General features: G+C 39.9%; 1 protein-coding gene across 6 annotated transcripts in view; it reads right to left on the bottom strand.

The window, feature by feature from the left end:
• Nucleotides 1–17,835, bottom strand: part of UNC13C (unc-13 homolog C) — a 343,863-nt gene that overhangs the window by 78,628 nt on the left and 247,400 nt on the right. For 5 of the 6 annotated variants that reach the window (XM_075575720.1, XM_075575723.1, XM_075575724.1 and 2 more), the window contains 4 exons: nucleotides 16,536–16,613; nucleotides 12,100–12,177; nucleotides 11,661–11,690; nucleotides 44–132 (listed from right to left, as the gene is read on the bottom strand). In XM_075575720.1, coding sequence (XP_075431835.1) covers nucleotides 44–132; nucleotides 11,661–11,690; nucleotides 12,100–12,177; nucleotides 16,536–16,613 — 275 coding nt within the window. The remainder of the gene's footprint in view (nucleotides 1–43; nucleotides 133–11,660; nucleotides 11,691–12,099; nucleotides 12,178–16,535; nucleotides 16,614–17,835) is intronic. The other variant, XM_075575726.1, reaches the window with a different exon arrangement.

The raw sequence follows: 17,835 nt of genomic DNA, 5'->3' as shown, positions 1-17,835 counted from the left end.
TAAGGCAAATGTTTTGTAATGGCAACAATGCAGGTGGTTTTACCTTGCACCAAATGTACAACTCAGCTCATCAAGCACAGCACTCAGCTTCACCTGCAGATCCTTGAGCATTTCACTTGCATCAGGGTCCAGCTGCAGAAAGAACATTTACAGTCACTATCTCTTTTTCACTGATTGGATGACTGTGTGTTTTAAATTCATTACTTAGCTACAATAGAATAACTTTGGAGTTAGTCATTAAACTACAATAGTGCCGACTGGGCCGCTATCACTGTTTATCAAACACCTTTAAAGACCTTTTTTTTCTGGATATTTAATTTATTTAGTGAACTTTATAAGTTGGCTTTATGGTAGAAAAAACTATGGAAATACCAAAGATCTATGCTCATTCCAGTCACACGCAGTTTGCCAACTTCTTCATTGTAGAGTATTGTGTTTCCCCAATGGACTTGCTCCTAGTGTTGCCTTTAATTAAGCTTACTGTGTGCACTGGTTTCCAATATAACATCCAGTATAAATTACTTGTTTTGCACAAGTCTAGCTAATAGATTATTTGCACCCAACAGGTACACAACCTTAGAAATAACCAGAAAGTGAAATCTGTTCTGGGAATCAAAAATACTATACACAATGAAATAAAATACATGAACCCTGCAAAACTATTAACTACATTCAAATGCCATCTAAATATTTAAAGTTGAATTTTCTTTGGCTTTTAAATATGGTTTCATAAATATAAAAAAACGAGATGATCGTCCCAACTAAGGGGAAACATCTACATTGGGCAAAGAGGCTGTTCTCACCCCAAAATGCCCGAAAATGGCCCAAGCGGCTGCTTCAGACAACGTAAAAAAAGGCCCTAAATGATTGTCAAATAGAGTTATACCTAATGTTAAAAGTGCAGAAGAACCATATGCAGGGATTCCACACCTCCGATAACGGTTATTGCACTCGGATCCCATGTTGGCTGCCAATAAATTGAATGACCCTTACCGTGGAATTTCAGGGCGATAACTTGTACCAGTAGTTAGTGAATCTCCCCTATAAGATGGCGAATTACATTTCTATTGATGTATTGTGTTAGTTAATATTAACCAGTCTGGCCCTAAAGTAGGTAGGAATTCCGATTAATAATAGTTACTAGCATGTATATCCAACACATGTTCATTTGGTCCTGGTGTTTTGCTTGTTTTTGAAATATTGAATAAAACCAATATGTTTTCAATGCCCAGTATTGCACCAAATATTCGTCACAGTAGGTAGGTAAAATGATGATATCCTGACAGTGTGATCTATATAAATTTCTATGTATCAATATCAAGCTTTTGCAATTCCTTTGCTGCTGGAATGCAATGCTGTTGACAACCCTGCTTTTCATGAAGAAGTATTCTTTCCTGCCCCTTGAGTGTACTGTAGTTCCCTCTGGCTTAACTCAAAGGATGGTGGGGGAAGTTGAAGAATGAATAAGTAAATAATAATGGCAATCCGTTTTTCATTTAACTTTAATGTGTTGTAGCCAAAATAAATCACAGAAGAATGATGACTTCAACATTGGCCAGCAGTTTTTTTGCCATAAGGTTAAAAAATGAAAAGGTATTAAAGCAGCAATACTACATTTGCCCCCTGCCCCACCACCCTTTTTTTTCCTTATTTGTACAGTATATGTAAGGCATGTGACCATGTATAATTCTACATTTTTACCTAAGTTGGCAATTGTGTGGTGCTCCTTTTATAAATCTGTAAAAAATCCTGATTGTGTGCTAAATGGCTGCCTTTCAGTTCCAATCAATCCTTTAGTCAGTGTAACTCAGCAGCTACAATGTATCCTTCGTTTATTAAGGTAACGTTATCTATTGTTAGTTTGCAGCTCAAACTGCTTACAAAAATTTGGCAACAAATGATCACAAATGGGAAAAGTGGTGCAAAGATCTTGCACTGCTGGGGAAATGGGCTAAAACTTGCTTTAGAAATCAAAAGATACTCGGAATATTAAAACTCAATAAAAAATGACAAAGAGTTGAAATAATAAAAATAAAAAAACAGTCACTATTATCTAATACTACAGAACTGTATTTTTTTTTATAAAACATAAGTTTTCATGTTTTGCTGCTTTAAACCAAAAATCACAGGTTAACGAGATAATTAAGGTAGCCCCTCTGTAATAAATTCATAATGTCTCATTTGAAAACAGTAATTGTGATGTGTGTAGTATTTACTAGAGAACTTTCAAAGCAGGTCCCACTTCTCATTGGTACGTGGAGCTTGGTTATCTCCATGTTATGTAGAGTAGTATAAGCCAGGGGTGCGCAAACTGGGGGGCACGAGATTTTTTTTTTTGAGGGGGAGCGGGTGGTTGCAGAGGACCCGCGCTCTTCCCAAAGGCATTTAAATGAAATGCCGGGGGATCGTGTGAGGCCTCTGCAACTTCCCTAACCTTGATTTAGACGGCTGGTGTGACACGTCACCATGGCGACGCGATGTCAAATTACGCCGCGGGGTCACGTGACATTGTGACATCACATGACCCACGACGTCATTTGACACTACGCTGGATACAAGGTGTGGGGGGGGGGGGGGGCGCGAGCAGTGGGGGAGAGCAGGCAGGGGGGCGCAGGACTTAAAGTTGGCGCATCCCTGGTATAAGCCATGACTGTAACACTTTCGTCTTTGTCACAGTTTTATCATTACAGATATAGCCTTCTTCTTTGACCATTTCAAGTGCGTTCTTTCTGCATGAAAGCATATGCTACTCTTAAGCACAAACTCCCATAATGATCTTATTATAGTGATATATCTAACTCAAGGTTAAAGCACTCTTAGAAAGTCATTGAGGAAGTCATACAGGGAATCGCAGTACAAGAGCTTAATGAGACTTTCAGCCTCATATACTGTAACTAAATCATACTTCAGTGGGCTCCGAAAATATTCCACACAGCGGTATGTGTATGATGTATTTATGTGATGAGTATATGAATTTTTACAACTTTGTGAATGTCTCCAATCAACCCAAAAGTCATTTTGTGATCAATCAATGCTTGGGCATACATTGCCATATCACTATGGGACACATTTCCTACTCTTTTTTTTTTTTTACCCTCCTATATTTATACAGTATGTAAAGTATGTGACAAATTTGACATTCTTACCTAAACTGGTAATAGTTTGGTGCTCCTGTTTATAAATCTGTAAAAATCCTGATTGTGTGACTAACATAATGGCGCCTTCTATTTGTGTGCTGCAGTCTGAAATGCTGCAGCTGATATGTAACATTACATTGCCAAGTGTAACACATTATTGTTACAGCTTTCAGAGTAATAGTCTGGAGCAACAGAGCAACAGAGCAACAGAGCAACAGAGCAACAGAGCAACAGAGCAACAGAGCAACAGAGCAACAGAGCAACAGTCTGCTGTTTGGAACACAGCAACATATCTGTTTGTGATACTTTGTTGCCAAAGCAGAGACCTCAAAAACGTGTATGTCAGAGCCTGTTTCAAAAGAGGAAGTGGATAGGACTTTCTAAATGGTTGCTTTAGCAACCAAAGTAGTATCGGTACATTAAAAAAAAAAATTCAAAATGGCATTAGGAGTTAAAAAAAATGCAGAAAGTATTATCTAATACTACAGAACTAATTTAATTAAAAAAACATGATTTTTCATGTTTTGCTGTATTAAATAATTGTCTGAAGGAAAAAGGAGATCTGCATTAAATAAAACAAATGTTAATATATATATATATATATATATTTATTTATATATATATATTTATATATGCTGGGGCAAAGTAAGTCAAAAGAAGATTTCTTTGCACTTATTGGACATATGAATACAAGAACCAGATACCAGAAGACGTTTACAGCCCTAGAGATACACAACCTGGCAGACATGGGGCACAATTGTGATACAGATTAGAGATCTGTCACACTTCGGGTTATTCAATCAGTGTTCCAAAATGGCAACGGGGCATTGGAATAAAGCCGGGGAAGACAATGGTTCTGTATTTGCAGAGAGCTAGAACATGGTTTGAGTTCCCATGCCCTAAACTTAGGAAGGAAATTATTGCAGATATAGAAAAAAAAATCCAAACGCACAGAGAGAGCTTAAAATGTATGTGTATTACCAAATGGCAACAATCATTACATTAATGTTATAGAGATGGTGTGTATTTTATCAGGAAACTGAAACCAGCTTTCATGCCTGAATCACTGGATTAATACAGTGTTGAGAAGGTTTTCAGAGTTTTCCTGCAGTGCAAATATGACACTGCTTTTGCTCCAGCATTTGTTCCACCGAAATGGGCAAGTTTTATTGATAAATCTGGGTTTCTTTTGCCCAAGGGTAAAACTGAAGAACAAAAATCAATCCTGCCCTTTATTATAGGTGTGTGTGTGTGTGTGTGTGTGTTTATTTCAATTCCTGTTGTGCTGGTCGGTGGATTTGGCTGAATAATCCTATTTTCTCTTGTCAATATAAAATATCTAATCCTGAACAAAAGGGCCAAATGAATCCTTACAATATTGTCATATTGCTTTGGAGTTCCTATAGATAATTCCTCTGCTATAAGACATGAATTCATATTTGTATTCATTGATGTTAATGTGTCTACTCCCTTCAGGATAGAGCTCCTTACCAATTCTCCAATTAGCTTAAAGGCATTGTACACCTCATTGTCAGTCTACACTTCACCCTCCACTGAAGAGAAGGTGGCTAACAAACATAAGAGATATGTGTAAGTATTAATATTTCACACTAGGGTTTTTGTGCATCCATAGTTTACCTTTATAATAAGGGAACTTTGTTACTGGCTTTGGCCAGCTTTTAATGGTACTAAATCACAAAAGCATATACTTCCTTTATTTAACCCTTTCAGGGAACTTTCACATATTTCACAAAGTTTAGTCCATAGGAGACTAAGAAATTAAATATATTCAGTGTAGGTGCCTGCTAAACAGAGGTTACCTTGACAAGGTTGGCAGGCTTCAATCATGTTTTGATCAAAAGATGCAACCAAATGACTCCTGTGTTACACAGACTTAGGTTCTAAATGTAAAAACGTCACTAGTATATTTTAGTCCAATTGGTAGGAGCGCAGGAATTGTTCTTTATTTTCCATAAATGTAAGGCCGATCCTTTTACCTGCTTCATACTTTCCAAACGGAGGAGCGCAGATCATATGGACAGTTTTTGTTTCCTATAAATTTATCTACACAGACGGAAAAAAAATGTTCTTTGGTTCACAGCATTTTAAAAAATTAAATGATTTTTGCTTGCGGCATATTACTTGGGAAAACGTAAGTCACTTCAGAGATTGAGAAAATGTTTGATGCAGCAGAAGATATATTACAACGTATATTAATTTCAATATATTACATTTACCAGTTAATGCCTCCTTAATACCTGCTGTTAACAGTGTGTGAATGCCTTCAAATTTGCATTGTGAAAATTTTTCACGAAACTAGGAAAAAATGCCAGTATAAAGGGTCGTGTCACCTGAGGTCACATGGCTTCAGTTGTGCCAATGTCTTCAAATGTGCCATGTGAAATTCTGCACGAAACAATTTATAAAACATGCATGAATTTCAGTGAAAATTCTACTTTGAAGCTCACAAAATGACACACACTGAGCTGAAAGCGTTAAGTACCTGGATAATCTGATGCGAAGCAACGCAGGATAAAAATGTCTCGCTTAGGGTTATTTTAATGCAGATATTGTCGTGATCAAGATTCAGCTGACCCCAAGATCGGTCTTTTATCTCCTCTAAAAAAAAACTAACACAAAGGCAAGAATCTACGAATTCTACTGAATGAACCAATTTAATACCACCTCATTTTTTATACTACACTTAATAACACAGTGTGTGTTACTATGTTGAGATTAACTCAAGTAGGTTCATCCTCTTAGTTAACCACTTTGAGGAGGTCATATTGATGTCATTTTCAAATACTCCCAAGCACGTTTTGGAATGAGGAGACTGGGTCTTTTCAAAGCAAAAAATACTTCAAAGAATGTGACACTCAGACATAGATAACAAAAGTATGATTACAATTCTGAAACGCAGGACCGGGAGCAAATCCCACAGTCATTCTCCAGCCGAGAGAGAATCATCTCACAGCATGTCAAAAAGTGACCTGTCTCCCAGCAATGAGAAGGGAAACTACAACTTTTCAAGAACACTGCCTGCAGTGCAAAAGCAATTTTACAAGTGGAAACAAGTAAACTGCACTGTGCATTCATGCATGACAAAAAAATGTGCACCATCACTGTTGGTTACACTGTCCTGTCTTTTTCATAAGATATTAGATATTTTAATCCCTCTGGTGCTTAAGTGGTTAATGAGCTACAGTTTGAAGTTGAAAATAGAATGTTTGGGGTCTTGCACGTCATGAATATGTGGGAGCTTCAAAGGGGCTTGATTGAAGTTGGGTGCGAAAAGTACAAAGAGAGGTTTTATGGTATGTTAACACCTTTTGCAGGCCTAATGGTAAAAACTCATATTTTCTAGAGATAAGGATATATGTTCTGCCAGACAGGGACTCTGACATAAACAAAAGGTTTTTAAAAGTATTCTCTGGAAGGGGTTTATGGATTGTCAGGGGGGTGGAACTATCCTATGCCATCCCAAGATATGAAACATGGAATCAGGGACTTGACAGATGTAATAAAACTGTCAATCTAACAGCCGATTTACCACGAGGGGCGGGGGTTTATGCTAGTTCCATGAGGAAAGAATGTATTTAAGTCTGGGAAAAGATGATGAAAATTAGATGTCTACCAAGGTGTATTTGGGACCAAATACGTTATCTTCTCTTGCCAGTTACTTCTCTGGGAGAAAACATATGACTTATGGTGATGTATAGCGATTTCTTTTACGTTATATCCTTTTTATTTTGAGAAACTGTTCTGCATTTTATTGTAACAGTATGTTTTTGTAATCCTTTTTTCTGTAATCTAAGCACAGTATTTTAATATATATTAAAACATTTAATAAGTAATGCTTTGGGCTCTGAATGAACTGTTGCACGCTCTGGAGAGAGTATTTACATTTTCAGACACTGACGAAGTCCTTAGTGACAAAACGCGTAGGGCGTTTCCCAAAGAGGCGAGTTTGTGGCTGACATTACTGCATGAACAGAGAGAGTACCTTGGAGCTGTTGCTATTTTGCTTGGGACTGCTGTCACTTCCGGTTTTGCAGTTGCCTGCTGGTGAGCAGTGAGAGCTGTGGGAGGTGTATCTGGAGGGAGTCTCTGACCGTGTTGCTGATTATTACATCATCTGGTTTCGGTGGCTCCAGTGCACCTTGCACAACGGATACACCAGAGGTGGCACCAACGGGACAGGCTGATACATTCCTTTCATAGCTTCAAGGCGATTGAGTATATCTCATAAATGCTATTATTTTTACTCTGTTTGTGAGTGCGCTTTTTATATTTTACAATCCCATAAATACTGTTTCATACTTTATCACACTAGGAGTGCGCCTGTTTTTTCTTCTTGTTTTCTGCAGATATCCTTGGGATTTGGTGATCCTTATATACGGGCAGCAAAACTCTAGTGGACTAAGTACATTTTTGGAAATTTCAACTGACATCTGGTTTTTATTTTATTTTTTATATTTTTTATTTTTGCTATAGATTTCACTTGTTTTTATCACAAATTCGCCCTTTTGGGGATTCTTTGGTCAATAGCCTTGTTAACTCTATCTGATTTACACAGCTGATTTATCCTTATCAAGCTTCCTAAGGCGCTACTCCAATTTGTTTGTTATATATATATATATACATACATACACACAATTATATATTTTTCCAGTTATCAGCCATGTATTATAGCAAAAAACTATTTTGATGACATTTATAAGAGATGTGTTATTCACAAGTGTATTGCCTGCAATGTGGAATTAATTAAACTTCAAGTACAAAAGACGAGTATAAAATATGACAAGTCCCTGGAGATGAATACTAGAAGTCAACACAATTCAGCTTTCCTGCTAACTAGACTATTTTTTTCCTTTAACAATATTTTAACACAAAGGATCAGCGCATGAACCCCACTTGAGCGTGTATAGTAATAAACAAATAGGTTATTTATTAATATACAGTATTAGGGAAAGAACAGGCAGTGTTAGAAAGTGCAATATTGTTTGGAACAAGTTTTACTAAACAAGCAAACCTGTGACAAGGTTCCCTCGTGATCCCATATCCAAAGGTACCCTCGTGTTCCCATATACAAAGGTACCCTCGTGTTCCCATATACAAAGGTTCCCTCGTGTTCCCATATCCAAAGGTACCCTCGTGTTCCCATATACAAAGGTACCCTCGTGTTCCCATATACAAAGGTAGCCTCATGTTCCCATATGCAAAGGTGCCCTCGTGTTCCCATATGCAAAGGTGCCCTCGTGTTCCCATATGCAAAGGTGCCCTCGTGTTCCCATATGCAAAGGTTCCCTCGTGTTCCCATATCCAAAGGTACCCTTGTGTTCCCATATCTAAAGGTACCCTCGTGTTCCCATATACAAAGGTACCCTCGTGTTCCCATATCCAAAGGTTCCCTCGTGTTCCCATATCCAAAGGTACCCTCGTGTTCCCATATCCAAAGGTTCCCTCGTGTTCCCATATCCAAAGGTTCCCTCGTGTTCCCATATCCAAAGGTACCCTCGTGTTCCCATATCCAAAGTTTCCCTCGTGTTCCCATATCCAAAGGTTCCCTCGTGTTCCCATATCCAAAGGTACCCTCATGTTCCCATATGCAAAGGTTCCCTCGTGTTCCCATATCCAAAGGTACCCTTTTGTTCCCATATACAAAGGTACCCTCATGTTCCCTTATCCAAAGGTACCCTCGTGTTCCCATATACAAAGGTACCCTTGTGTTCCCATATACAAAGTTTCCCTCGTGTTCCCATATACAAAGGTAACCTCATGTTCCCATATCCAAAGGTACCCTCATGTTCCCATATCCAAAGGTTCCCTCGTGTTCCCATATACAAAGGTTCCCTCGTGTTCCCATATCCAAAGGTACCCTTATGTTCCCATATCCAAAGGTTCCCTCGTGTTCCCTTATCCAAAGGTTCCCTCGTGTTCCCATATACAAAGGTACCCTCATGTTCCCATATACAAAGGTACCCTCATGTTCCCATATCCAAAGGTACCCTCGTGTTCCTATATCCAAAGGTTCCCTCGTGTTCCCATATCCAAAAGTACCCTCATGTTCCCATATCCAAAGGCTCCCTCATGTTCCCATATCCAAAGGTACCCTCGTGTTCCCATATACAAAGGTAACCTCGTGTTCCCATATACAAAGGTACCCTCATGTTCTCATATACAAAGGTTCCCTCATGTTCTCATATACAAAGGTACCCTTATGTTCCCATATACAAAGGTACCCTCATGTTCCCATATACAAAGGTTCCCTCATATTCCCATATCCAAAGGTACCCTCATGTTCTCATATACAAAGATACACTCATATTCCCATATCCAAAGGTTCCCTCATATTCCCATATACAAAGGTACCCTTATGTTCCCATATACAAAGGTTCCCTCATATTCCCATATCCAAAGGTACCCTCATATTCCCATATCCAAAGGTTCCCTCATATTCCCATATACAAAGGTACCCTCATGTTCTCATATACAAAGGTACCCTCATGTTCTCATATACAAAGGTACCCTTGTGTTCCCATATCCAAAGGTACCCTCATGTTCCCATATACAAAGGTACCCTCATGTTCTCATATACAAAGGTTTCCTCATATTCCCATATACAAAGGTACCCTCATGTTCTCATATACAAAGGTACCCTCATGTTCTCATATACAAAGGTACCCTCATGTTCCCATATCCAAAGGTACCCTCATGTTCCCATATACAAAGGTTCCCTCATGTTCCCATATACAAAGGTTCCCTCATGGTCCCATATCCAATAGACGACAGATACTGTATCCTATAGTTGTATTTACAGTATTTTGATCTGTATTTGATTTACTGGTGCTCAATGAAGGTACTTCCAAGCATTTCCTATCGAAGTCCCTTAACCCAAGGGTGCTCATCTCCAGTCCTCAAGCCACCCCCTCCCCCCCCCCCCCCAAACAGGTCAGATTTTCAGAATATCCCTGCTTCAGCACAGGTGGCTCAATCAGAGGCTCAGTCGAAGGTTGAGCACCCCTGCCCTAACGTATGCTTCACATATCCAGAAAAAATGCCTTAAAAAAAAAGTATTATATATGCTTAAAGTATTATATATATATACAAAGTATATCTATCTTTCTACACTTATATATACATACACATTTACACATTGATTAAACACACTGTGAAACAAACTCAGATTAGTTTACAGCAGGAGCAGCCAACTCCAGTCCTCAATGCCCCCCAACAGGTCAGGTTTTCAGGATATCCCTGCTTCACCATAGACTGAGCCACTAATTGAGCTGCCTGTGCTGAAGCAGGGGTATCCTAAAAACCTGACCTGTTGGTGGCCCTTGAGGACTGAAGTTGACCACCCCTGGGTTACAGCATAGTAGAGGACACGCACAGTATTCCCCATTTCCAAATATCCCACATGCAAAGCGATAAACAAAAAGAAACTTGGTGAACGTCTGATTTTATCCAGTTGTTTCTCGGAATCGGCTGCTGCATTAACACTCAGCAGCTGTGCAAAATATTCCAACGTAAGGAAATATTCATGGGGCTGTTTTGATTAAGTTCGCTCTGCGAAAACACACCGTCAAATATTGTTGCCCTCCAGTCAGCACAGTGGATGCCCTAATAAAATCTCTCTGGGAGAAGGAATTTGTGTTATACTCAGACTGAAAAAAATCAGTGCCTTCTTTGTAGGAAGACCCCGGCACGAGATGTTATCGAGAACCGTTCAGATACATGCAATGCCAGCGCATGTAAAGCTACAGTGACATGGCCCGCCTAAGTCTCATTCATTTGGTGTGGGTCTCACTCATAGGAAGGCATTCTCCCTTTGCAGCAGTAGACTCAAATTCATTGGAGCTCACTCACTTGGAACCATTCCATTAATATATTGCTTCCCTAATAAATAATGCTTCATTAATACATCGCTTGGGCCATCAGACCTTCGTAGCGGTTCGTGGCACCTGAGAAGTTCATCACTTAATCTAAGCATGTGCTTTGCGGTTGAAGTACAGTTTGTGGGTTCAATTGCAGACTCGGCCACTTGAGCAAGCCCTTTCATTTTCCTGTGTCCAGCACCACATATTACAGATGGAGCAAGACGTACAGTACAGTCCCCGGTGCCACAGACAAACAAGCAAAAGTCAGCAGCGCCCAGCACAGTGTCTGCCACAATGGAACTGAGGAGGGCCCATGCTTCTGATTGGATCCCCTCCAACGCATTAAAACTTCAGTGCCCCGACCACGTGTGGCAGTGGCATGGAAGACACTACGCTTTGCTACATCTGTACATTGTAAGCACACGGTGCTAGGAGTAAAGTATTATTGATGTGATGAATTTAAATATTAACATTGTTGCAAATTTCTCTTGGTGAATTTCAAATATTACATATAATCAGCAGAGTGATGCTTTTTGTTTTCATTTCTTAGACTGGTACAGTCACAATAACCTGTCATGCCGGCACTGGATTAGAGCCTGAAACCTATGTTTAGAAATATCAACGCATGCGTGCCTTTACAAACCTTGTAAAAGGCTATTGCTCCTTCTTTCTTCTGTTCAATCGATTGCAAGTCAAAGGCATTGGACAAAGACATAACACATTACAGACCAAGCACAAAACTATCAACACAAGTACATAAAACATGATATACCATAATACCAAGTGGCACTACATTTCACTACAGAATACAACACACAACATAAAATATACAAACAAATGTTTTACAGATCATTAGCATATGGTGCAAAAATAAGTTTCCCTTCTGTATCTTACCAATGCATTAAATGGTTGCTTGTGATATTCAAAATGTATTATTGATATCCTGATCCCATCTTAATTTTCAAATGGCAGCTTTTTAACCAAGTCAAATACTGCAATAGACTGATTCAATGCAATAAGGATTGAGCCAATGATCTCCAAGTATATTTTGAAAAGACAAAAGTAGAAAAGACGGCACTCACCTCTTTCCCTCCCATATTCTCAAACATTTTTTCTAGTTGAACTCTTAATTGCTGGATGTTATTAATCAGAATACACGGCTAAAAATAAATAAATAAATAAAAGAAGAGTTATTGCTGTTGGATAAGTATTTTATTTTACACTGGCGACACACTTTATTCGAGCTCGGCTAGTCCCACGAATTCGGGTATACCCGGGTGTATTGAGGTTTGTGACGGTTTTCTGCCCGAGTGCATTGAGGTATTTTCCAGGCAGGGATTGAAGCATTTTATTCCCGCTGGCTGCAATACTGCACAGTATATATATATATACTGCATTACAATTCATGAATTTATGCCATCTGGTAGACACACGAAGCATTGCAGCCTATTAAATCCTAATCATTATCATTTAACAGATCAGCCGCCCGTCAGCCAGGCATGAACCCAGGCTGGGAAGGCAAACGCAACGGGACTTGTCAGAGGTGAGGAGTGGCGCATTCCAGGTATCTGCCAGGTACATACTGGGTATTTGCTCGAATAAAGTGTGTCGGTGCAGTACAGCTGCTATTTTGTAAATGTTCAGACTTTGGTTGCAAACAATATTACCCAAAAAATGTATCTTCATGCAAATTTGAAACACATACATTAGGTATTAATTAAACACTCAGCTTGGAAGTATCCAAGCATACAATTAACTAGGTTTATAGACTGTTACAAAAGCTCTTAATCTAATACCATCTAATGTACTGGTTATTGAAGTAAGCAAAGAACCGTGACAAAGTAAATGTAGCTTATCAGCCCGTTGTACTAAGGGATTTTTTTGCTGACTTGACATGAACTGCCCCGTGACATCACATTCAGATTTCAGTCTAGAACACACCCTTTTAAAGAGGCGATACAAAAAAATTGTTTTAATATATTCGGCCTTTGATTACCTTTATTGAAAATTCATTACTTAAGCTGCCGATCAATTTGTTCTCCAGTAATCGATTAGCAAAATCCTGCTTCCCAGGGATCACTAAATGGCTGCCTTTTAGTTTCAATCGATCCTTCTGTCAGTGTAACTCAGCAGCTACTATGGATTCTTACATTACTAACGTAACATTGTCTGTTGTTACAGTTTGAAGCTTAAACTGCTGGGAATATTGGCAACAAATTATCACAAACAGGAAAGTGTAGCAAAGTTCTTGCACTGCTGGGGAGGTGGCTAAAACCTGATACAGAAATCAAAGGATGCTCATTAAAAATGGCATTAAGAATTGAATTTAAAAAATGTAGTCGGTATTATCTAATACAGGGGGGCGCAAACTTTTTTCCCTGCGCCCCCCTGACGGCTGTCCCCTCGCTCCCGCGCCCCCCCAACCCCAACTTACCCGCGCTCCGGCGTAATGACGTCACGTTGCCATAGCAACGTGACGTCACATGACCTCGCAGCGTCATTTTGATGCCGCGTTGCCATGGCGCCGCAGGGAGGAAGCCGCCGGAGCCACGGTAAGTTAGGTTTACAGAGGCCCTGCAGCTCCCCCGGCACTTAATTTAAGTGCCTTCGGGAAGCGCGCGGGGCCTCTGTAAACCCCGCGCCCCCCGTCGGCAGTGTCGCGCCCCCCCTGGGGGTCGCGCCCCACAGTTTGCGCACCGCTGATCTAATACTATAGAACTGATTTTTTTTAAACAGCTAAACACAAAGAAATCAGGATCTATGCATATTGGGATGTCCCAAATATATGAGGACAAACAATAAGAAACAAAAAGAAATTGGGTGCTAAAGGCAAAGGTCCTAGTCGGGGCACCTGCATATAATACTGTACAACACAGGGAGCCGTGCACACGAATAAGAGATGGAAAAAAAGTTACTGCAAGAGAATCATTTTAATGACTGGGCACAGTCATATCCATAACATCCAACGTTTCGGTGCCTAGAATCCATCCCTGATGTAGGTGCTAGGCACCGAAACGTTGGATGTTATGGATATGACTGTGCCCAGTCATTAAAATGATTCTCTTGCAGTAACTTTTTTTCCATCTCTTATTGGTGTGTAGGGCTCCCTGTCTTGTATTTAGAAGAAAAAAAAAACATGTAGAATATTGCATGGATTAATCCTTTAACGAGGACCCCTCTCTATCATTACCTTGGAAGCTAACACAATTCTCAACTGTAAAGCACGTGCTATCAAAATATTCAAGATAATATCTGACCCTTTTATTAATACAGCATAGCAATGTGTTGCATCTCTCCTGGTAGCAAAGGGGTTCAGTTATTGCTTATCACTTGCAACAAATAATTTCTAACATCATTATGAATACACCACGTTTTGTTTTTTCCCCACAGCAGTTGAAACCAATGTGTTTTATACACAGCCGTTTTTGGACACAGCCGTTTTTGGCCCCAAATTTTTTAACGGAGGAAATGCTATGTCCAAATATTTTGTTAAAAACACATTCTTGGTTCTCAAGTAAAACCCATTAAAAAGTCACCCATTCAGATAAAACTAATTGTCAAAAATAACAAAATGTGCATTCAAGTGCTGGCATACAGTAATACATGAAATGTGACCTTTTCAAGTAACCTGAGAATTGAACAACAGTCAACATTGTTTCCTGTAATTCAGGGGTTCTCAACTCCAGTCCTCAAGACCGCCCAACAGATCAGGTTTTCAGGCTATCCCTGCTTCAGCACAGGTGGCTCAATCAGTAGCTCGGTGTTCCACAGTGCCACTGATTGAGCCACCTGTGCTGAAGCAGGAATATTCTTGAAAACCTGACCTGTTAGCGATGTCTTGAGGACTGGAGCTGAGAACCCCTGTCCTAACTAATAAGATTGAGGCAACCAGCCATAAAATTACTAAATTGTACAATAACGGACCAACCCCTACAAACCGCAATTGAAAGTCACTTAAATAGTAAGCCAACTTCTGGAACACACTTTGCCATTGTATCTGAATAAATCAACATAGAAGATGTGACTATCTGACATCAGCAGTGTAAGAAGTCAGTTTGAATGTCATGCAATCAGAAAATGATGAACCAACTACTCTACCTCATTTAATTTTGAGTGCAGAACAGCGAATCTTGGGCTGTGAAAAGTCCACTGTGTGTGATCACCGTTGGTTTACATTGCTGTAAAATGTACTTATGAAGCTCATCAAGTAGCACACCTTTTAAATAAGCACATTTCTTATGAGGATACTGGTTTGCATTCACAGTATTTTGTTTTGTCATACAACTGTGACATGTTTAATTTCCTCTGGAACTTTACCAAGGATTAGCTCTCTGGGGATCCTCGAATATCAATCCAGCCCATAGGGCAGGTTAAGTGATATCAATTGTAATGTGTGCTGACTCCTGAATCTACACTATCCAGTGTTTTTACTTCTCCTTTACTGTAAAAGTATTTAGCATGAATAAAGCCATCGGGCAGTACAGCAGCACTCTTTTCTCAATTATCATGGTATAGTTTCTGCTTGTTTTAAAACGTAAAAATGCAGACAGGAATATTCTGCAGATAAAAAGCTATAATAAAACAGTCTACGGCAGCCTATCTAATAGCTATTTATCCAATATGAGTAGTCTACCCTTTGTAGCCTTGGCAGGGGAAGTCGTTTTTTTAGTATATCAACCATCTTAAAAGTTAACAGGAGAGGTAATAATTAAAGGGCGGTTGTAGACTTTGCCTGCCAATTTCATAGATTAATTAGCACTTTATATGCATATGCCAATATATAATAGAGCCTCTTGAGAGGGAAAAAACAAGGCAACTGGAAGACTGGCAAGACACGTAGTCGTACACATAAAAGGCTCAAAGAATATCTACATCAAGTTATAGGCCCATATTTACTAAGCAGTCTTCTGCTATAAGACACCTTCTTCAGCTAGAAGAGACTTTACAGCCCATTGACTTTCTAGCAAAAACGGCTTAATAAATATGGCCAGGGCCGCCGATGGGGGGTGAGCGATGACAAGTGGCCCATGCTGGGCCGGTTGATAAGGGAAGTTGGGCCCAACTTGGTCACTGGCTGGGACGCTTCCTATGCTGGGACCATGCCGCCACCTTAAGATGTACAGGTGGGCTCCAATCCTCCAGTTGGACAGCATGGGGGCCAGGTCAAGAATTTTGGCCCTGAGAAAGCTGTCGGTCAGCCTGAATGTAGTAAAATAAGGATCATCACGGAATAGACTGCTAGATCGGATAAACCAATTTGTCACTTGGACTTCATCTACATGTGCCTTGTCTACTTCGTGTGCCTTAGTTCATCCGGCTGTAACTGAGAAATACCAAATACACTGTGCTTTTCTCCTCTTCAATTTAATCACACATACTAAAGCCCCACCATACAGTATGATGTGCTGTCCAGATTCCAGCCCAGCAGTGGTTTCACATCTGCATCGGAAGTACGGTATTTATAAGGTTTTCTGGGTTTCTAAAGAAAAACAGCTTATACATGGAGTTTTGTACTTACCACGTTTTCTTTACCGCAGTATGAGCTGAAATCATTGGATATAATCACAGCATACTGGAGAAGCACTTTGTTGATGGTCTAAAATAGGAGAAGAAATAATTGGACTGGAATATTTACATAAGAAAATGTATAATCTACATTGCTAGCAGCTCACTATCTCACGGCAGCTAAATCAGGATTGTTTATCACCCTGACCCCCAAGACCAGCGGTGGCCAACATAATATACTGAAAGGGCTGCATTTGAGGCCCTTGAACTTTCACAAGGGTGCACATACAGGCATACCCCGCATTAACGTACACAATGGGACCGGAGCATGTATGTAAAGTGAAAATGTACTTAAAGTGAAGCACTACCTTTTTCCCACTTATCGATGCATGTACTGTACCGCAATCGTCATATACGTGCATAACTGATGTAAATAACGCATCTATAGTCTCCCCGCTTGCGCACAGCTTCGGTACAGGTTGTGAGCCAGTATTGCTTTTCAGGACGTGCTGACAGGCGCATGCGTGAGTTGCCGTTTGCCTATTGAGCGATATGTACTTACTCGCGAGTGTACTTAAAGTGAGTGTCCTTAAACCGGGGTATGCCTGTATATGGTGCACAGGCAGAAGGGATATTCCAGCTGTGGGTAGGAGCTTCTCTCGACTATGCTAAGCTACTTTTTGCACCCTGGTGAACACTGCCCCATTCTTCTTCTTACATTGTTAACTAGAGATTAGCACAGGAGAGGATGTGTATGTATTAGCGCAGTGTCACTGAGCAGCTGATGGAGTGGGGAGACGCTACGATCCAGGCTAGGTACATGTCCACTTCCTCTGCACTGGGCAGAGAGCGACACTGGGCTGCTGAAGTGTTGCCCACCAATGCTCTAGACTGAGGGGCGTATTTAATAAAAGTGTGATAATGCAGATACGGCCCACTGACTTGAATGGGACTTTCTGTGCAGTAGCCCAAAATCATCACTATTGCACTTATTAAATAAGCCAGAGAGAATCATCTCTGATTTCTAGAAACGGCATCTCTGGCTCTGTATATTGTAAAGCAGTCATACCCTTGCTTGCCAACATTTAAACCCCAATTCAAATGAATAAAGTTGATATCATCCTGAGGAAAGCCACTTTACAGCTTATTGAATAATGGCATAAGGTATCCCCCATAAAAGTGGCTTAAAAAATAGTGGTACCATTACTGGTTTAAAACCATATCCTAAATATTATAAACGCTGGGGCAATGCTCTCTGGATTTTATTTTAGACAGATTTATACAATATGTATTTATGGAATCAAAAAGGGAGA

Source organism: Ascaphus truei, chromosome 18, assembly GCF_040206685.1.
Source record: "Ascaphus truei isolate aAscTru1 chromosome 18, aAscTru1.hap1, whole genome shotgun sequence".
In the NCBI taxonomy this organism is placed as follows: Eukaryota; Metazoa; Chordata; class Amphibia; order Anura; family Ascaphidae; genus Ascaphus; species Ascaphus truei.
The sequence above is the reverse complement of the archived record's forward strand: the minus strand, read 5'-3'. Positions and strand labels throughout refer to the sequence as shown.